Source organism: Cebidichthys violaceus, unplaced genomic scaffold (assembly GCF_023349555.1).
Source record: "Cebidichthys violaceus isolate CVI_PGR_0920_01 unplaced genomic scaffold, fCebVio1.0.p SCAF_86, whole genome shotgun sequence".
Lineage (NCBI taxonomy): Eukaryota > Metazoa > Chordata > Actinopteri > Perciformes > Stichaeidae > Cebidichthys > Cebidichthys violaceus.
Genome location: NW_027176971.1, coordinates 362419 through 385609, shown reverse-complemented (window position 1 = coordinate 385609; position 23191 = coordinate 362419). Strand labels below are relative to the sequence as shown.

At 42.0% G+C, this 23191-nt stretch overlaps 1 protein-coding gene across 1 annotated transcript; it reads left to right on the top strand.

Moving 5' to 3' along the window:
• Positions 1–18172: 18172 nt before the first annotated feature.
• Positions 18173–22875, top strand: LOC137866578 (excitatory amino acid transporter 3-like). Its single transcript, XM_068702576.1, has 9 exons — positions 18173–18305; positions 18387–18535; positions 20430–20571; positions 20919–21026; positions 21129–21248; positions 21395–21589; positions 21698–21832; positions 22395–22504; positions 22666–22875. Exons 3-9 carry the CDS (start codon positions 20450–20452, stop codon positions 22773–22775), a joined length of 900 nt encoding a protein of 299 aa, XP_068558677.1. The 5' UTR covers positions 18173–18305; positions 18387–18535; positions 20430–20449; the 3' UTR covers positions 22776–22875.
• Positions 22876–23191: the final 316 nt, after the last annotated feature.

The window sequence follows — 23191 nt, the reverse complement described above, 5'->3', positions numbered from 1 at the left end:
TACACTAACTAGTTAGACAAATATTTTACACAAAAATATTTTTGCCTCTTCAGCTTTCTCCACTTTCTGTATCAAAACTATCAAACCATATGTTTAAGGGGGGGGGGGGGGTAACCTCTCTCTCAAAGCTACGCCTGTCAATATCATTCTCTCCAGTTTGACGGAGGAATCCAAGCGAAACCTGTCAGATTCAAACACACAACCTTAATAAAAACAAAAGCAGCGCTGTTCAGACAGCTCTAATTCCCTTGACAGCCTTCCAGCCAGTCCCACTTAAGGTTATTATGGGCTATAAATACGCTGGTTACCAGGGCTAGAATGTCAGCGCTGTTTGCCCTCGTTAAGACTCATAATTACCTCATTTACATCTCGTTTCCTCAACCAAAATTGGGAGCCATTATGCGCCTCCGCACTCCCCCCCCCACCTCCCCTTTCTCTTCTGCAGACGATTAGAGTCATCATCCAATCAGCTTCCGAGCTGCGCGTTGGGAGAGTAAAAGGCTCCCATGAGTCAGACTGGGACGGGAGGCGGAGGCGGCAGAGAAAAGGCTCATGGGAGATTGAGACGCTCGGACAGGAAGTGCAAGTAAAGGATATATATCCGGGGCAGGAAGTTCTAGTGGGACATGCAGAGACTGCAGCGAGCCACAAGGACACATTTTAATGACACATTGTTGCACTTAAGTATGCATCCGTGTATTCTATTCTAGTTTCACTGGAGTTTTAGTTTTTTTCTTCTACTCAAAAGGTTTCATGGGACACCAAAAAAACGACAAAAATCACCAACAGTGACGCTAGCTGCAAGTCCACAGAACCAGCCTGAAAACCAAGTAGAAGCTGAAACGATTGCGTGGGAGTCTTTGGAGCAGAGCCCGGACAGAACTTGTTAATTCGTGAACTTTGGACAGTCCAACTTTATTACCATTGGACAGATTGGTTCAGGCTAGCTGGTCCCCTGTTTTCAGTCCTAATGCTAAGCTAACCAGGCTGCCAGACTGTTATCGAATGGCCAGACACGAAGTTGATATTTCCCCAAATGCCGCACTATACAGTTGTTGCCACAAGCTCTTCTCCTGGTTCACTTCAATGGTCCTCTCACTACAGTAGAGCGCTGTCACTGTCAGCTTCATACCAAATACATCAGGATAAATATGAGCCGTTATTAATGACCCGGCCACAAGCTTCAGGGCCGATCACGGAGACCCGAGCGAACACAACAACCTCCATGTTTAAGGACGGCGCAGACAAAAACAAGGCGCCGTGGAGCGCGTGTGTCTGCGGACAAAATAATCTGCGGAGGAGATCAGAGCGACCTCATTCCTCACATCGTTGACAGGTTCCAGCTTCTGTCCGTCCACATCAGCCGCCGAAATCAACAACAAGGAACACAACAACGTTCCCTCTCTCTCCTTATCCCTCCACTGATGCTTCCCTCCCTTTGCTGTTGCCTCCTTTCTCTTCTTTACTCCTTCATTCTCCCTCCTACTAACTATCTTCACCGGCTTACCGTTATATGGTGGGAGTCTGGTATATTGTGTGTGTTTGTGTGTGTGTGTGTGTGTGTGTGTGTGTGTGTGTGTGTGTGTGTTATAACAGTATTACAGCAGTTGTGTATGAAAACAGCAGATAAGAGAGCAGGATGATGAAATGTGAAGCAACAACACATGACCCAGCTTAAAGATCTCTGATAAAAACAAACACGCTATGTGCTGTATCTACACACACACACACACACACACACACACACACATAGCCGCGAGAGCACACACGTCTGAATACACATGTACACACACAAGGTATACATACGTTTCAACAGATAAATACACACAAGCTGTGAGGCAAATGTGGCACACAGAAAAATGTACCGGCGTATTTGTGATTTTGTGTGTGTGTGTGTATCTCTGCATGTGGATGTATATGCATCCGTTTGTTTGTGTGTGTGTGTGTGTGTGTGTGTGTGTGTGTGTGTGTGTGTGTGTGTGTGTGTGTGTGTGTGTGTGTTCAGTAATGACACATGGTGGCCAGTTCAGCATTGTAAATGAAAAAGACTTGATAAGATCGGTGAGACGGGCCGAGTGACTCGGGTTTATGTGGTGGGTGGGGGGGATTGGAGTGTGTGTGTGTGTGTGTGTGTGTGTGTGTGTGTGTGTGTGTGTGTGTGTGTGTGTGTGTGTGTGTGTGTGTGTTGGAGGTGTACAATAATTTTCACTGCTGCAAACTGCCAAAAAATCCAGTGTGGAGAGATTTCATCCCAGCTTGAGAAGAGAAATTCATGAGATTTGATATTTTCTTTGCTAATGTATATTAGTACGAGCATATAGGAAGTACATCGTTTGAAGCTTTAAAATACTTCAGGCTTTCACCTTCTGACACAACACGACTTTCAGGAATTTTCGAGGGTGTGTTTGTTTTCCTTAAACTGAAATTGAAAGTCAACACAAAATATCAGCAGCTTCAATCTAGAAAGTAAGTGTTCTGGCATGAAAAGCACTCGTGTGGTACTGAGCGAGTAACTGTACGACAAACACGTACGCACAACTACTCACTGAAAAAATACTTGTTGTTCAACCTTGCTGGTTCTATTACGTGGGTGAAATATATTTATATTATAAATGGGTGAAAAGCTTTTTATCCGGCTTAATATTCTCTCTGCTCCTCACACATTTGAACAAATAAAGAGGGAAAGGCTGGATGAACATCAGCAACATGCTGGCTTTATCAAGACTAATTTGGGATAATTGAGCAGTGGTGAACACAGATATATTGACTAAGTATATACAGCATCAAGTAAGCAGAAATACTTCAGTGAAAGTAGAAATACCATAGCCTCAAAACTCTTAGTTACAAGTGAAAGTGCAGAAGTCTGACAGCAGTTTCGCCCCCCTGCGGCTCACTCTACCACAGTTTCACAAGAGTTGGGGAACTACGGTGGCCTTGAGGGAACGTTAAAACTCCAGAGTCTCTCTCTGGAGTGCTTGTCAGTGTTTGGTTTGTCCGTTCTGGGCCACCGTAGAAACATAACGGTGCAAACATGGCGGACAAGAGGACGCCGCTCCTCATGTAGATATGAAGGGCTCATTGTCACAGGAGTCCTAGATTCAGGTGATTACACACCGATGAAAACATAGTTATGAACATTATATTACATTTCTGTTGATAATGCAACACACTGGACGTTTAAAGTGTCAAATGTAAACACACTCATTGTGCAGAATGGCACCTTGCAACGTGTTTTGTTGTTACAGAATGTTACATTAATCTGATTCAAATACATGTGAGATTATTTGAATCTCATAATTAAGAATCATAATCTTATAGTTTTATGAAATGGAACGATGAGGACTGATGCAGCGCTGACAGACCCGGCCTAGTTCAAGGTATTGACTGCACGAATATAAATTGTTAAATTGACCAGTCATACCTGTAGCAAGCGTGTGGGCCGATAACCGTCGTCCTACAGCTGTTTGGCATCGAGTAAACCTTATTCATTCCACCGCTTCTGTAGATGCAGTTTTTATTTTTCACGTTTTCATCCGTTTGTTTCCTTATTTGTGGGTATTTTACTGTCCACAGGGCACTTTAACAGGTTGACCTCGAACCAGGCCAGCTTGTTATCGGTGCATTTATCAAGACTGGTTCCATCCTGCTTCCCTTTTGTCTCTCCTCCTGCTGTCTTCTGAAGAATTTCTGTATCAGAGTGAGGAAAAAACACACACACACACACACACACACACACACACACACACACACACACACACACACTCTCACCAATCAGTGGCTAGTTCTCTATCTGATTTGGACTTGATCATGGTGCCATATAGAGGGTCTCCAATGAATTCACACACACACACACACACACACACACACACACACACACACACTTAGCCCTTTGGTCTGATAACAGCGGTTTGGGGGGAAAGGGGAAGTAGAGGGACAGATATGTTTTTTTCCGGATGGACAGGTATGGTTTTGGCCACGCTCCGCTACCCCAGGACACCTCTGTGATTGGCATGGAGGCTGGGTGGCCTCCTCCACTGACAGATTATTCATATCACCTAGTTAGGTTTCATGAAGCAATTATATGTCTTCACACTTCGCCAACTTTGGGAATGGCAGACTATAGAAACACACACACACACACACACACTATGCGGTGGTGATGGTGGGGAATGCCTGTCACAGAGGAAGAGGACGGTGGTTTGTCACACCGGGGCGTTAAAGTAACAGCGTGAGGGGATTTCATTACGAGTAAAAGTCTCTGTTGATTCTCTTCATCGCAGATTTCTGTGACGAGTTAGTGATTCAAACTATGGACAAAGAGATTTGTGTATTTGCTGCTTGAACAACTGATGTGTGGAAAAGGTGCTTTACGTGGGAAAATACACAAGAAGCGACTGGTTTTCCATCTTTGAGTTCTCTGGAATAAACTGAGTCAGTTCTGGGTAAAGTTGGCAGTGACATCAGGAGGAGCATTCCTTGTTTGATTCCTAGGTGTTTTTTCTCTTTTTTTTCTACTCACTGTTTTTAGGAAGGGACCTCTCTGAGCTACTTTAAACTATTTTAAATAAGCGGTGTTGTGCATGAACACTCGTGTTTTTGGTGAAAGGGAGAACTGAACGTGTACGGGACCCGGGATGGGTCAATAGTGCAATCAAAGGAGGGGGAGACATCACTACCGCTACTACTACTACGCCCTCAAGGTCTCAAAGGTCAACTTGACAAGCAAGCGTGCGAGTGTTGAGCGGCAGCGAGCGCGTAGCGATTTGATGAACTAAAACTAACTAATTATCATTTTCACTGATGAATTTCACTTCAATCTTCGCCGAAGAGGGTGATTCAAAAGTAAAACAAAGAAAACCAACACATTAAGGTTGTTTTTACACTGATGTTGCCAAAAATACAAAAACTTCCCCTCCCTGTGAATGCACTATTACTCCCCCCCCCCCCCCTCTGTCATGCAGCGGAAGGTTAAACAGTCATGTCATAGCGTGCCTTTATGTGTCAGTGTTATGAGGGAGTGATTCAACAGAAGTGGGCTCTGATTACTCAACAACTACTGCAGGAAATCAGTGTAGCATGACTGCCTCTGAAAACACACTCATACGCTGCTGAAAGACGCGGCGGCGGCGGGATCAGCACGTACACAGCGCCCGGAAAAAAAAAAGGTAGACTTGAGGTCGACGCCTCCTCGACCTGTGGGCGACATCATGGGAAGCTGGTTTTAAACACTGACATATAGAAGGTTTAAGGTGATTTGAGCTCTTTCTCTCTTCTCCACACACACACACACACACACACACACACACACACACACACACACTAAAGGGAGCACAGCCTCGGTTCTCACACCATCAGCTGTGACCTGGTTAGCTTTAAGCCGCTGTTTGAGCCTGGCCCTTAGTTGAGGTTGGCTGCTCAGACAGGGCAATAGTTTGCACTCACACACACACACACACACACACACACACACACACACACACACACACACACACACACACACACACACTGGCCACTGTGGCTAATTGAATGGCCAGGGCAGGAGGTCCAGGCCTTTATAGCTCATGGAGAGGAGCCATGAATATCTCTGTTTCATTTGGACTTGACGCACCGAGGCGGTGGGAAAAGGTGAGCGAGTGTGGGAACAAACAGCTCCGAGCTCTGAATATTTACCTTCTTATTAAAAGCTCTGTGGGGTGAAAGAATGTCCTTCCAGAAACATAACACACATTTTCTTTGATTATGGAATTGTTGCACAGCTGATTAATGCAACGCTGGCAGCTTCCACACGTGTGAGTAAATCATTTTTTCCGTATTATTATCATCATTATTATACCTGAGTCCTCCTCTGTGAGGTCAGAAAGCTAACGCGCTCACATGTCAACGTTTACCATGTTCACAATCCTAGTTTAGCGTGTTAGCATGCTAACATTTTTGCTAATTAGCACCGGACACTGGCTGAAGGGAATGTCATTAGTGTAATTAGTTTAAACTGTATACATTTTAGGGAATTCTTAATTATATTTCATCCGGAACGGGACATGAATTTCTGAACCAAATTTCAAATTTGATTGAAAAAACAAAAAAGATTTCCAACATTGCCATCCTTGGAAAATTTGGTAACACATCCCCTAAACGTTGCTTTTATACATTATGAATTTGAATTTGCAACATCAACTCCGCTTTGACAGAAACTTGTGAGTTTTTTTTGGCAACATAATAACGGCGTATAAAGATTGTTTGACGCTTTTTAAAAAGTCGCAGAATGTTCTGAATGTAAGAGCAAAATATTCACTGACAACATATTTCATTATTTGACTTATTGTTTATTTATAGCAGCTAATACATGAATTAAGTCTTCCTGGTTTGTTTATTGATTTATTTATGGTGCGTTTAAAACACTTAGTTAAGATCTTTGTCTTGGTCAAGTATTAAAAAAGTCACAACAGTGGTTTATATTTAATCAAATCAAGCACTCTGTGGAGTAGAGGGAAAAAAAATCTGCACAAAAATGACACATCCTCAAAAATGTAAACGATCAAATCTCTCCGTTTGACCGTGAACGGTGGAGTCAGGGTTGCATGTTCTGTGTTTCTCAGTACGGTTGATACAATTTCAGCAAATTCGGGATTCTACTTCTACTGAACCCTGAAAATACATTTTGGTAAACCTTAAAACAAGGTTTTCAAAATTCAAGTTGTCACCCAGCCGTGGCAATATGCAAGTGAAAGTGGAAAAATGTCTGATTTAATGGGTTTTCATTTCAGACCTTGAGGCGATCCATAGCTTCAATCGGGAAAAAGAAAATACGGCATCTATGTGCTGGTTCAACCCGAGTATCAGTTCATGTACAGTATACATCTTTAATCATTTCCGTGCATGTGTATGTTTTGTGTGTGTGTGTGTGTGTCAATGTCCAATGCGCGTGGAGTCATCTCTTATCTTCGTGAGGAAAGGAAAGGAAGTAAAAGGACGGGGAGAAAATGGAGTCTGGAGGAAGGAAAATGAAACCTCGGAGCAGGAGTTGAGGGAGAGGTGAGAGGACGGCTGCAGATTGACGGAGCATAAGAGGAGAAGGGAAGGAGGAAAAGGAGATTGAAACGGTGTGACGAGAGTGAGGGAAGGGAAGAGTCGGCCTTATTCGATGCAATAATGTGTTCGCTGATGTTCAGCGTTCACACAAATCAAGTCACGTATGAAATCAATGGATCGGTCACATACACCAGGTTGTTCTCATGCACTGTTTGTAGCTAAACCTGCAAAAATAGTGCACGGTAATTCGTAGGTATCCCACAAAATCAGCTAGTTTTTATTTCACGTAATAGCGAACAAACACAGGACTTTCATCCAGGAATAACCAGACGTCACAACACTTATTTATTCATCACTTGACTTCCGTAGAATTTTGACCCAAACCACAATCCTCTCCTCAACCGTGGTTTTGTTGCCTAAACCTAAACGAGGTTATTTCCTGTGAAGATGGAAGTTTATTTGAAAAGACTGTATGTATGCAACGAGCAGATATTGACACGTGTTTCTGTTTTTGTTTTGTTTTTTTGGGCAGGAAAACGCACAAGAAATAAGGAAAAACCTTCCGTAAGATATCATAGGAAACCGTTGTATGAGGACACGTTGTTTACACACAATAAATATCCGATATTAGCCAGTAATGAGCTGCTATCCTGAAGGTGAAGAAGAAGGTTTTGATGACGTAAATGCTGATTTAGACACTTTTCCCACCCAAACAATGATTAAATATGTTTAATTCTATTGGAAAACGTACAAATTCTAGCATGTAAGACAGATATCAGCACATGTTTAAAATGAGTGACTTCTAACCTTTTTACTGGGAAAAAAAACCCAAACCAGGCGACAAATGAAGCGTTGACTGAATGTTGCATGAGGCGCTATGAATGCTTTGTGTTTGTCTCCACACACACACACACACACACACACACACACACACACACACACACACACTCCGGACAGACACAAACAATATCTTCTATTACCTTTGTAGTGTATAATGGTTCTCATGAGGGCAAGGAGGGGCCACAGCTTCAATTATGGCATAAACACTGACGGGAAAACACACATGATACACATGACAGACACACACACACACACGCACACACACACACACACTTAAGAGGGAAGTAAGCATCATTAGAGGCAGCGGTTAGAGCTCAACATGGTCTGTGTAGTTACTCACTGTGTTACTCAGCCTCAGTCACTTCTGATGTTATGTGATGAAGCATAGACGCAGTGTGACTGATTGATTATTGAAGTATTAGTACTGCAATAACTATTTGAACTGCTACTAATAGTGGTACTATTGTCAGTATAAGCCTTAGCATTAACTGTTGCATAATAATCTTTGCATTGCTGTTAACATTAGTCGTACAGTAGACTTGTTTTAGCATTAGCATCGATATTAGCATCAGCATCGACGTGAGCGTGTCAGCATTGAACGCCCACCAGCGTCTTAATGGTTGCTGTGATGAATGCAGCTCAAGAGAAATAGATGTGCAGTTATTGATGCATCCTGCAGCCTGTATTTGTTATTTAGCAAAAAATAATTTAGCTCAAATTTAGCGAATGAATTCGTGCACAACTTAATGCATGAAAGAAAACATGAATTCATTCATGTCGTACTTCATTAATTATCGGGGCTGGACGCATGCATGAGTTACTGCAGGAACAAGACGTTAATTAATGCAACAACTAAGGGATCTCAATCGCCATGATTTCTGAGTTATTACTGATGTTCCTGTGCCGTTCTGTTTGCCGTTTTTAGAATCAGTGTAATTGCTTCTTGGTATGAAAAAGGTCAATATTATTCATCCTTCAGCAGCTTCTTTCCTAAACATATCAGTATCATATGAGCCTTCAAAGACCCAGATCAGCCGAACCCTCACATCAAATATGCTCAACAATACACACACACACACACACACACACACACACGCAACACATGCAATTTTAAAAACACACACACAGCAGTCTGGTTGAGGATGATATAGTGTACACTGGGCATGCAGGAGGGGTGACAACAGTGTGGAGGGGTATATGAATATGAGAACGGGGTGAGACAAGAAATAGAAGGGTGAGACAGTGGGGGGGGGAGCTGTCAGGAGGGGTGAGACAGAGGTTGGGAGGGGTTCAAATTGTTAGTTTAGCCCCACTTGCTATATTTTCCCTCCCCTGGGCCTATTTTACATACTTTTCTCTCAGACCCAGTAAACAAACAAGGAGCACAATTAGTGCTGAGTGTGTGTGTGTGTGTGTGTGTGTGTGTGTGTGTGTGTGTGTGTGTGTGTGTGTGTGTGTGTGTGTGTGTGTGCGTGTGTGTGTGTGTATATATATATATATATATATATGTGTGTACACATGAATTAAGAGTGTGGGAGCAAACCAAAAAATGATTTTCTGTCTAAAAAATTGAGTTATGTGGACATACACATTCATGTAAGGCGGTGCATGTCCTCACACACACACACACACACGCACTAAACATAATTTCTCATAACACTCTAATATGGTTCATTTTCAGCTATCAAAACACACATGAAAAGAGTGTTAACGCTGTCAACAAGCGAGCATGGGATGTGGAACCGTCGTTTTCATTCTCAATATGTCAAGGTTAGGGTGTATTCCGGCATGAGAGCGAGTCAGAGGGGGAGAGAGGGAGCGAGAGAGGGGGAGAGAGAGAGAGAGAGAGAGAGAGAGAGAGAGAGAGAGAGAGAGAGAGAGAGAGACAGGGTTAGAGGGGGAAGGAGTGTCGTTCTCCATCCTCTGCTCTCCAGAGAATCCCATCATGAAACGCCAAAGCACAAAGAGCTCAGAGCCTTCGACTGAAACCGAGGGACCTTTAATCCCAAAAAAAAGAAGAAGAAAAGAGCGGGAGCATCGCTGGGGCAACAGCGCCACCCAGCACGCCGCTGCGCATACTGCACCTCCTCTTCTTCCTCTTCCTCTCAATCCTGACCTGCCTGTCTCCATTTTCTTTTTTATTTAAAAGAAAAGGAAAACTAAAGGGGCATTTTTTATTTTTTTTTGCCATCCCACATTTTAATTCAATGATCAAAATGAGTGACGGTGAAACAATTCAAGTCAAATCCACACCCGTTTTTTGAGCAAACTGCCCCCCCCCCCTCTTCCTCCTCCCTCCTCCTCTTCCTCCTCCAACACATGAGAGAGGTAATCAAAGCCACCGTCTTCTTTCTGTGTGGGAATCTAACCCTTAATGGGCTTCACCAACCTCACAGCCAAGCGCACTACACACACACACACACACACACACACACACACACACACACACACACACAAAATCAAACTAATTACAATTTGTCCTTTCTCTTTTGTCCTCTTCACAGTGCTCCCTGTTAATTCCCACCAAGAACACACAAAAAAGAAGGGAGGTGGTGGGTGTATGTGAGAAGTATAGCGGGGGGGGGGGGGGGGATTTTCCAAAGTGGCACAGTAAAATAACACACTGGAGTGTATATCGGCTTCCACTCTCCCTCATTTAAATAAGCGCCAACACTGATTTTCTAACAAAAATATGGTACTAGTATAATAACAATGAAATAAGACCCTGTGAAAACTCGCAGCCTGCAGCAAGTATTTAAAATATCATTTAAAAAGGGCTGATCTGTAATTCAGAGCGGATATGGTATCAGACGGCGTGCTTGTCATTCCCGGCTATAATCTCCACTACACTGAGAAACACACTGTCTGCTGGCAGCACTGGAGAGAGGGAGGAAGAATAGGGAGGAAGAGGAGGAGGTGGGGGGGGGGGGGTAGTACTTCTTTTTCCTCCTCCTCTAGGTGCCGTTCGTTTGTCTGATATCTGCTGCGAAATCTCAATTTTAAGAAAGAAGTCACAGATTGGAGAAGTTGGCTGCGCAAAAATGGGAGGCCGATGAATCGAACGAGTTCTGAGACGATATTATTGGACGGGTGAAGGTTGACGAAGGAGGTCCGAGGAGCCCGACGTTCAAGAGGAAACAACGCGCCGATTCATCCATTCAACCACCAACTCACTCGTTCATTTGTTTCAATCTTTAAGAAAGTTTATCGTGCGCAAATTCTTAAAGTTCATTCCTCAACTTGCAAAATAACAAAGATGTCGCCACAAGGCCTTGCAGCTGTTGATCACTCCACACGGTCGTCCTCAATAGTCCGAGTTGTCCTTATCTTCATTCTTCGCACTTTAAAGGACTTCTCATGCATGTTGGTCGAAAAGTTACAGAGTTGAAAGTTCTTTCCAGCGCTTGACAAAAACAAATCGCACCACAGAGTCCATTTATCAGCTGCTCTGGAGCTTTCGATGGTGTCCCCACAAATGCAGTTATTGAATAATATGAAAGCTCAATAATAACATGTCACATCTCAGATGGGGAAGGCTGATGGACGGACGGACAGAGACACGGAGACATGAGAAGATGGACTTCTTAAGAGATGCTGTGTCACGATACCGGAAATGACAATAACCTCGTTACGATCATGTGAATAATAATGTGTAAATAATCCAGCACCTCTTTAATCATTTTATATAAAGAGTTATACTCTCTCTCTCAACACTCACGTTTTGTGTAGATAGTTTAATTTATTTGCCAAAAAAAAGAGACAAAACACACAATAAACAAAGATGAATTTGACTGATAACATTATTATAATACATATTATTGTCACTGTGAAGTATTTTGTGCATCAGTCTTATAAAGAAATAATTGTTTGTTTAATCCGTTATTAAAATATAGCACCAATTCTGCAAAACGTACTTAGTCCAAAAGATTTTTCTTTTACCACTTTTGATGACTCCTCACTCATGTTGGTTTAGAAGTTAAGATAGAAATTTAGTTTTTGACCCCGGTAGCAACGTATGACATGAAAAAGAAATCTCACCACAAAGTCCATTTGGCTGTTTCGATTGTATCACACAATTAATGCAGGATTTAATTGCTTGTTTTAGGATGTCAAATATGAGGATTTGCTGCTCTTGTTTATCTATTTTTGGACTGTTGGTCAGACAAAACAAGCAATTTAAAGATGTCACCTCAGGCTAATGGTGACAATTAATTGATTAATTAGAACAAAAAAAAATCATCAATAGATAAATCAATGTCACTCTGGAAACTTTAATTGTTGGTTGAACAAAACAAGCGATTCTTAAAGACGTCACTTTCCGCATTTTCCTCACTAATTCTTTTACATTTTATAGATTAAATCATTCATCAAATAATCAGAAAACAAGATTTTTAAGTAGATGAAAGGATGAGGAAAACAGTTGCAGCCTCAAATGGAATTATGAATGAGCGTCCTGGACACACACTCATGAATACACACACTCTGGCACACACACACACACACACACACACACACACACAGACCTAAACACACATTGGGTTTTGGTTAGACGTGTGGTCTGGACAGGAAAGGGCTGGGGCCGCCACACTCAGCGGGACACGGACCTCAGGCACTTCACACTGCACACACACACACACTGGCAGGCCATCCTCACCCACCTATCCTGTTGCAGTGGGGGGTCGGAACCGGACAGACCCACACACACACACACACACACACACACACACACACACACACACACACACACACACACAATCATTGGCATCCTCATATTGAAACACACACACACTCAGTTGGGCGGAAACTGGCAGTGACATGTTGTCCGGCAGCTCAGGATCGGGGCTCTGAGGTTGGGCTGAGCCATCTATCATTCAGCCAGAAACACAGTAACCCAAGACATGAGTGGCAGGGGATCACACACACACACACACACACACACACACACACACACACACAGTGAAGAAGACATATGTAAGTATTCTCACAAACAAAACACAGTCGCTCAGACAAAGCCAGCAACACACCACATCACGCTTCACCGGCTGCCTTTGAGAAACCCTCAATATGAGCTGAATCTAATGAGACGTTTTGATCAGATTCCACACATGCATGGATGAATGGCTTTTACTGTTAGCATCCTGGCTTTCAAAGGAGAGTTTCTGTGTCCTGCGGACGCAAATGATTATGATTATTTCTGCCCTGACAAGATTTTAAAGAAAAAAAATCCTTGTGTGTATCACAGGAGTTTTACTTGTCTTTTTTTTTTTTTTGTCCATTTGCCTTTGTTTGACAGAGGACAGTGTAGAAATGGGAGAGAGAGGGCATGACATGCAACAAAGGTGCCATGGCCGGTATCGGACCCGGGACGCTGTGGTTGTGTTGCTACCCTTCTGCTACCGAGGCGCTCCGTAGCAGAAGTTTTCGGCAAGGAAATATGTTGGAAGATCAGCCTTCCTGTTTCCAGATCTCTGAACAATGAAGAGAAGTCAAAGGTTAGGTTTTACTTTATTTGTTCAACTTCCTGTCAGTTATTTAACCAATTCTACGCGTATTGACCGAGGACTTTCTACCATTTGGATTCTCCCAATTTGAATGGCAACGTCAAACCTTCAGCTCATTGTGGTCTTTGTGCTATAGTAACACCAGGGCTAGCCCTAGCTAGCTTGGCTACTTCTGGCGATCAGGTTACAGGTTTCGTTGTTGTATAGCGGGACCCTGGAGAATCTCTTTTGATGGCTAAACAGACCAAAAGCACCACATACAAAAACTAAATCTGAGCAGAACCACCGAGATATCTGAAGAAAAGAGGACACGTTAGTAAAGGAGCTGACTGACATGAAGATCACCGACACTGAACAGTGGCACTAAATATCAGCTATCAGCCGCTTTGACCCCTAAATATCAGGGTCTTTATTGGCCTTTAGAAAACACCGTGTAAACCCCCTTCCCAGCCCACTTCACAATCAAGCCTTCAGCCTGAGTAAGTGCCCCGCTTCATTTGTAAAGCACCCCCATGTGAATGATACAAACCGCCACTTCCCCTGTCTAAATCTCTTCCCCTCGCTCTTCCTCCCAACAGGCCTCACCATTCACGCCCCTCTGAAACTCCGAGCCGCTCAGATTGATGGGAGGACGCCGCTCATTTGGACCGGGAGAGAAGTGGCCCAGTTTAAGGGCTCGCTACTGTATTTTAAAACGCCACGGGGGTGTTAAAGAGACTGATGAGCCTGGTGGCGTCGAACGGCAATGGCGACCCTCCCTCCTGGATCTGTGCTAAAAAAAATAAAAAATAAGCCCTATTGGGGGGAGAATGAGAGAGAAGAAAGGGGCGGGAGAGGGGGGGAGGAGGGGAATAAATCTGCGTGGCGGCGGGAATCGATCGTTTCTCCCTCCTTTCCCGCGCTATCTCATCTGCAGGGGCTGAGAGAGGCAGAGCGGTTTAAACGATCCTGACCTTGTCCGACATAAATAGTCAGAAAAGTCCACAGAGCTGATAGCTTTGTGTAAGGCTGGGGGGGGGAGGGAGGAGGAGAAAAGGGGGAGGGGGACGCATTGAGATAAGAAGGAAGAGGGGGGTTGAATGAGATAATGCCCTGGCGTTACTACATCAGAGTCCATGTCGCGAAGCAGACGTCGCCGTGGGAAAGAGCCTCGGCCTCGCTTCCTGTCTTCCCCTCCTTCGTCGCTATCTTTACCTTCTTCTTTTTTCTCCCGGATCAAAAAAAAAAGAAAAAAAAGAAGGGAGTTAAGAGCGAAGAGGAGGAGTGGAAAAGTCTTCTTTTTTTTTTCTCCTTCTCTGCAGAGCTCTCATCTTCCTCTCTGTGATAACCTGAGAGAAGGATGGAGGAAGTCAATTGGCCCCCCAACGAACACCCGTTCTGCGCTCCCGAAGAAGACGTGAGCGTTTTAAAGCAAGAAAGGAGCTCTTTTGTGCGGCGCCCCCTCTTCTTTTCTTTTGAGCGTAACGCCGCTGTACCTGACAGTGGCGCTGCCCCGGGTAAAGGCAGAAATCTCTGCCTCCATTGTCACCTGTTCCTCTAATCATTTTCCGCCCTTCATGCCACAATGGAGGAGGGCGATAACGATAACGAGGTGAAGCTAATACAGAGCGGCGGCGGCGGCGGCTGCTGGGCTGTGGCGGCGGTGGCGCCGGCGACGGCGGCGTCCCCCCCCCCCCCCCCCCCCCTCCCCCACAGAACACAATGTTCAGATGTCTTCACTCGTTCTGCACACTCACACACCTTTATACCTTTATACACACCTTTAATGCAGAGACACACACACACACACACACACACACACACATTTTGTCTCTTTTTTTTTTTTTCTTCAGTCGCTCACTGGTGGAGCCATTATATTAGGGTGCCAACTGTCAAACCCTCGCAGTACAGTTACACACTTTACACACGGTTTCACCGTAACACACAATGAAAGAAGAATAACAGTGCGTTGTGGTTTTTTGTCTCTGCTTTGTTGGAAGTATAGTTTACAACTGACTGCTGGTTTGAATCCTGCTATCGGGGAGCAAAACACCTGAGAGCCAGTTTCTCCTCTCTGCACTCAACATTTGACATAAACTTGGGTCTTATTTTGCATATTTTGCGAAAACATTGTAGTTAATAATTGCAGAGATGTAAGCGAGCAGAAACATTGCCGGTGCCACGGGTAACAAACAAAACGAACAAGCTAAGCAGTGAGACGGTCAGTTCAAAGAAAAGGTTTAATCTAATTTACTTGGAAGAGAAAATAAAGGACGATGGTAAAACTATTACCCAAGCTGCCCGTCGTCAACATCCATCACACAACTGCTGGTTCAACATTGACCCACTGTGCTTGCCATAGTTGTGTCACAGAGTTTTGCAGCATTAATAGAGTCCTGCAGAGATGATGCATTTTGCAGCCAAAGCAGGAAGTTAGCGTCACACATGGTTCCCTCAACAAAAAGAATTCTTTCCATTTGGATTTTTGCAGAAAATGAGCTCTGCGTCAAACAAACGTGTATGATACTTATTTGGGTTTTTTTAGCAAGATAATCCTCACAAATGTTAGGATTTTTGAAGCGCGAAGACAATCAGCAGACAAACTTCAGCACCACGAAGATAAAGGGCCGACTGGTGTCCGAGTGATGACGTTTTCTAGTTTCATTTAGTCATTTGTTAGCAGCTCCTTTTATTAAGACATGTAAAAAAAAAAAGCTTCAAAAATCACCAGAGGGGTTTTTACTGACGTATGGATATTAATGACCTGCTCTTGTTTCAAAATCAGTATGAAGTGAGAAGGAACGATGCAGCATGGAGATCATGCTCAAGTTTAAGGTAATTACCACACAAATTGTGTATAAAGTTACATAATTAATGTTGTTTTTTTGGCCAAATTATATTGTTTCCTTGCAGGCCTGGTGGAAAATGACCCGAGGCCTATAGCATCAGTCCACTGCTTTAGAGAAGACAATGCTATGATTGGCCAACACTGTAAAATAAAAAACAAGAGTCAAATTGTATACAACTTGTACAGTATACTGTGGTTGCACACGTCTGTGTGGACCAACGAAATATTAATAAACAAACATAACATGAACTCACAAAATGTAATCTGTCTTGCCTGCAGTGACATTTTCCCTCGTGTTTGAATTAAAGACTTGGCCTGAGAGCTGAAATCTACAACATTCACGTCTCAACTGTTGACAACATTCGTTGTTTCGAGAAGCCTTGCACAGACTCACACTTTGAATTTAAAACGATTAATCCTGCAGTAAAAGGACTCGGTCTCGGCTACTAACAAATACCGTTTGCACATCTTGACATAAGACTCGAGCCTTAAAAACAGCTCTGATACCAGGTGGAGTATCTGATTTCGTCATGGCGCACACTTACTGTTTGGCTTCCAAGCATCAAGACAGAGAAGACAATTACTGCTGCGGAGACTTGCTGTTCTCCAGACTTCGTACTATCCTGACATTAAACCACGATGCACTGTTTCTGTCTGGCACGAGCTTTTTAAACGGACTTCCTGGTTATTCTTTTCACCTGGACCCACTGACATTTCCACAGAATACATATTAAAAATAGCCAAAACTAAACAGACAATCTGCTGCAGCTTGTGACATAGACTCTGCAGAATTTCCAAAATGAAAAAAGCCCCCCCCCCCTCCTTCTCCCCCCCTTTTCCCCTCACCCACATCCATGTGAAGTTGGATTGCTGGGAGATGGGGAGGCTGCTGCTCTCCGACTGTGTTTATCGGAGTCTGGCATCGCTGTAATTTCAGTGTTCAGATGCAATCGCTCCCCACTCCCCTCAGGAGTAAACAATAACAAGCACAAATACAATAGACAAACAAGGCCTGCAGGACATGTATGCACACACACACACAAACACACACCTATATGCACACACAGATGCACAAAAGCATACACTCTGGACACACAAACAATAATAAATGCAAACCACAGCCACCTTCTGTCTTGGTTTTTTTTCTGTCTTTATTTGACAGTAAGTGTCGGCAGAAACCTAAACAGCATTGACATGAGAAACCACAAGATCTGTGCAAAAAGACTGCACTCGGATCAGATACTGAATCTGAATGCTGTGGCCCAATTGACCAGAACTAACCCCTTCTGTCATAGAGAAGAATGCGTTATGTTGCCATTTCACACTGCTGGTCCCTTCGAGTTTCTCTTAAAGGCAGGTGGCTGCAGAAGACTGGCAGACCTCGCATTTGTTGTCGGACAGCGCCGCCCGGTGGACACCTAATGAACTGCAAAACGACGGGCTTCAACTGAGAGGAGAGCAGCGCGCTTGTTGGATCCAAACGACACATGATGAGGAAATGATTCATTGATCCCTGACTATAAATGCAGTGACTACATCTGAACACGAGGGTCAGAGGACATGGTCAAATGCCTTGTCTTTTCTTTACAACAACAGTTGCTCACAAAATTTGCAAAATAAATGCCAACAGAGCAGATTATGCACTGCATATTTTTTTAATTTTATTATTATTTTTATATGGTCTAATTTGGATCTCTGCTTAGCGACTATTTTTGTAGATTCCCTAAACTTAAAAATACATTTAAAAAAACCTTGGCGCCTCAGCCTGACCGTAATAAAAGTGTAAGCGCATGCGCTAATTTCCCCCCTAGTGTCGTGCGTCTGACGTCATGACGTCCGCGAAATGTTTGCCTCGCACATGTGTTTGGAGGGGAGCGACAGTCGGCAGACCGCGCGCTTGTTTTGGAACATAACCGTTAACAGTTCTGAACTAGCACTGCAGAAAATAATCTGTTCTTTATTGTCGTATGCATAATTGACCCTTGACTAAGCCACCCTGGTTCTAGTCTGGGTTGAGTTACAGTGAGGGACGCATTTGGTCATAAATATTGCACTTTGCTACTATCAGAATTTCATATTTGTTGCAATATCTTTTGTTGCACTCACAGGTAATACATGTTTTTGTTCACTTTGTGCACTGGCCTAGATATCAGTCCCTTTTCCTGTTTATTTTTTTTTTCCCATTTCAGATCAGTGCAGAGTTCCTGAGGTTCATGGATGTTCCCCTTGAAGAGAAGTTCAGTTAGACCTGCACTCGAATGAGCCAATCGGAGTGATTCATGACAAAGGAAGCGCTACGTGTTAAAGGGATGCTGCCATCATGCAAACTCTGCATCAGGTGCATCTGTTTATCTGCGCTACTTTACATTAGTGCCGAAAGAATTACAATTCAGATAATTGATCTTCTAAAAAATTGGGAAAATTAAAATTGGTCAAGAACACTTTGTTCTAGATGGACAACACACACATTAGTGCAATACATTTAAAAGCATTATAATACAATATAAGCCTTAGACATATACGTAATATGGCTTAGTGACCAAAACAACAACAAAAATCATGTCACCAAATATTCTTACATTTTTTTTATTGAGCCTTTTTAGATGTTGCATAACTTTTCTAATTTCTCTGCAGCATCATATCAAAATATAGTCAAATGTGAGCTTTGCAGTTCAACTGTTCATCGTGCTGCATCTATACAGTCTGATCTGTTTTGCAATTTAAATTAATATTCAGTAAATTATAAATTGTGCAACCACAAAAAGACTGGCGTCGCCAGAGAGGGATTGGAGCGTTTGCATTACCTTATGACTTTCATAGATTCTGTGGCTCAAGCTGAACTGTGCATAGTAAATCATAATACGGAAACAACATATTCCTTTAAGCACAATGTGAAACACTTCTCAATATGCTTTTGTTTAGTGAAGACCAGGCACTGTTATGTTATATACATTTAATGTGTTCCAGAAAACACTTTTAAAACGACATAGTGTAGAGTACTGGTTCATGACTCGGCATGTTGGTGATGAGACTGTTGCGTATGTTTGTAAAAAGTAGTTTGTAATAACTTGTCATATTTGAGCTGAAGCCATTTTGGTGATAGAAACATTATGCATATTTATAAAAGAATAATCTTTATGGTGCAATTTAATATATTTATGCATATTTGTTGGTCCAAATATGTGTACGGGACAGTAGTAGTAAACTATTTACAAAGCTGTAGGGCTAGCAGGGGTAGGGTGTGAGAAGTCAGCAGGTGTAGGGTGGTAAAGTGGAATGACAAAACAGCAGAAATTAATAGTCATAAGAGGGTCAAGAGCCACACTGATCTGCAACTCGACAGAAGCGGGAATTACTGATTTTTTTTTTTTTGGCAAATAATTGTAGAAGCCAAATCTATGGTGTCCTGATTTCTGCATTGTTGACCTATATGCTATATATATTATTATATGATATATATATTTTTATATCATACTGAATATTATTATGTGATATATATATATATATATATTATATGATATACATATTATATGACATACATATTATTATATGCTATATATATTATTATATGATCTATACATTATTATATGATATATATATATTTTTATATCATACTGAATATTATTATGTGATATACATATATATTATATGATGTACATATTATATGATATACATATTATATGCTATATATATTATTATATTATTGTATGATATATATATATATTATATTATACGATATATACATTATTATATCATACTGAATATTATTATGTGATATATATATATATATTATTATATTATTGTATGATATATATTATACGATATATACATTATTATAACATACTGAATATTATGTGATATATATATATATATATTATATGATATATATATATATATATATTATTGTATGATATATATATTATATTATACGATATACATTATTATGTCATACTGAATATTATTATGTGATATATATATATATATATATATTATTATTATATGATATATATTATTATATTATTGTATGATATATATTATACGATATATACATTATTATATCATACTGAATATTATGTGATATATATATATATATATATATTATATGATATACATATTATTGTATGATATATATATTATATTATACGATATACATTATTATATCATACTGAATATTATTATGTGATATATATATATATATATTATTATATGCTATATGTTGCATTATGTTGAAGGCATCAACCCATTGGGCCTGATGGTCTGGTCCTACGCCTTTGCCCTGGTCCTCAACAGACTGGGAGAAGACATGGGACCACTTGTGGCGTTCATCACTGCCATCCACGAGTTCCTTAAAGTTGTGGTTGACGCGGTTCTGGGGTAAGGTGAAACAACATGGCATTAAATATATGATTGACTTTCTCCATTTAAAACAAATATAGAAATATAGTACACATCCCACAGTTTGAAGTATTTATGCTACAACACTGAATGTACTACAAATATGGGTATTGCCATTTGAAATAGTAAAATTGTGTTACTGACAAAACATAGCAGCGTCTTTCACTCGTCGTTCAATGTTGCTTTTATTATAAAGGAGTTTCGGGTCATTTTTCGAGTTCTTCCATTTCCTTCTTTCTACTGATATATCAATGTGATTCAGACAACTGCCTCAGTTTGCTCAGTCAGTGGTTCCTTCATTTCTCATTTCATGGTTTTCTGTTCAGCTGGTTTCCAGTTGGAGTGCTGTTCATCGTCATACGCTGTGTCATTGAGGTTCAGGACTGGGAAACAGCCTTCCGCTACGCAAAGTTCCTGGCGGTAGTTCTTCTTGGGTGTGTTCACGTTTTACTGTTTTATCACTGAAATGACATCACTCTTAAAAATGAAGTTGAATTCATCAATGAAACTTGTATTGCATTCATTGTGTGTTTCAGGCTTGTAATCCAGGGAACATGCCTGTCACTCGCCTGGTCCCTGGTTATGAGACATCACCCTGGTGTCTTCATTAAGAGCTACTTTCCAGCCTTAAAGACTGCGTTCCTCAGCTCCTCCAGGTAAGATGATGTAGCACAAAGATCTGAGAGTTCACCATCACTGCTTATTAGTGCGTTCATCATCGGAGCATTTTTGAGAGATTCACATTTTTTATATTTTCCTGTGAGTAGTGCACAAACAATGGATTCTCTTGTGTTTCTCCAAGCTCTGCCACACTGCCGCTCACCTTGCGTTGCTGTGAGGAGCGACTCCTGGGAAACAGAGGAGTCACTCGCTTCATGTTCACCGTCGGCACCAACGTGAACGCGCACGGGACGGCTCTTTACCTTGTGGTCGCAGCAGTTTTCGTTACCCAACTCACCCACATCCATCTGGGCATAGGCCAGCTGAGTACCATGGTGTAAGCTGCTCTTTAGGAAGTCTTAGCGTCGTCGTCATAGACGGCGTTGATGTCGGTGTAAGGAGACTTAAAAAATGCATGGTACAAGTATGTGTGTTTGATCTGCAGTGTGACATCAGCAGTGTTGAGTGCAGGAGCAGCAGGGGTCCCAACCACAGGATCCATGACGACGTTTTTTGTTTTGGCAGCATCTGGGTTACCTGTGAAGGAAACCTTCATTCTAGTGATCATAGAGTGGATCCTGTAAGTCAAATCTGTAGTTCAAAATGTGATGACTGGATTTCTACAACTGCCTTTTCTGACTGGTTTGGGTCGGCTATTCACAAATGTGTTACTAAGTTTGAGTGTAAAGTCCTTCCTGACCTCTATTATCTAGTTTCAAACTAGTGATTTTCCAAATTAGGTTACTCCATTTAAACCTAGGAAACATCTGAGCTTGTAAGGAAGGTTAAGGTTGCAAGGAGAAACGTGGAGCCCCGTCCAATGAAAAACATTCAACAGTGTAAACTTGAAGTCACTGTAGCATCACAAAGTGTAACATAACTTTCAATCGGACATTATTAACATAACGTTTTGTAATTTGAGGTATATTGTGTAATTGTTCAATGTAATTTAAACGGTTTAAAAAGTTATTAACAGCATTTCGACGGTCACGTCAGATAAGTATTACTTATCTTGTTCAGTCAGCTACATGATGGCTACTTAAAATTCTAGAAGTGCAAAGAGTTAAAATAAAGAAACAAAATGTGTGCAAAGCAGCATATATCCTGTGCTGTCATAGTCTGATGTTGTCTGCGCCTTTCAGAGACCGCTTCAACACAGTCATCAACGTAATGGGAAACTGCTTTGGCGTGGAACTCGTCCATCATCTGTCAAGAGACAATCCGATGGACCTGGAGAACTGGAACTGGGAAGGTACAAGTCTTGATTGTCTCATGTTACTTATCTTATTTGAGCCCAGTTAATTTGCAGAAAATATGAAGTCAATTCTTCAATCTGGTGCAAATGGTTATTCATAACAGTCTTATATGCTGAGCTCAGACCAGTGATGACCATGCTGTGCTCTGCCTGGCTAGGATGCATGGCATCGATGCTGAGACCCTACCAGATGACATCCAGGTCCACATCGGCCCATCTCAATCGGATCACTAACGGATTCAAGAGGTTACAGACCATCGAGTTTTAGAGCTGAGCGATAAAATGGAGATGAAAGTGATTAAAGAAGAAGAGACAAGATTCCATCGTGTGCGGGAATACTTGGAGCTCGACGTGGTTTCAAGTGTGGTACATTGATTGGTGTTTCACTTGTTCATCAAGTATTTAAAAAAAAAAAAAAAAAAAAAGGTTCTGGAATGCCAACAGCCGATTATAGTGCTGGGGCAGATGCCTGGACCAGGCAGAGACAGAGGTGACTTGTGTTTGGAAAATGGGGAAGCTATTAAATACTCGAGCATGAACTCATCTGTCAGAGAATTTAATGTCGTCACCTGCGGAGCTTTGTGCTCTGCCTCTCAGCTTTTCTCACAGCTTTTAAAAAGAGCAGATTGTCACATGTATATGTATGTTGTCGGTGTAGACGTCACGTGAACGTCTTTCATGCGA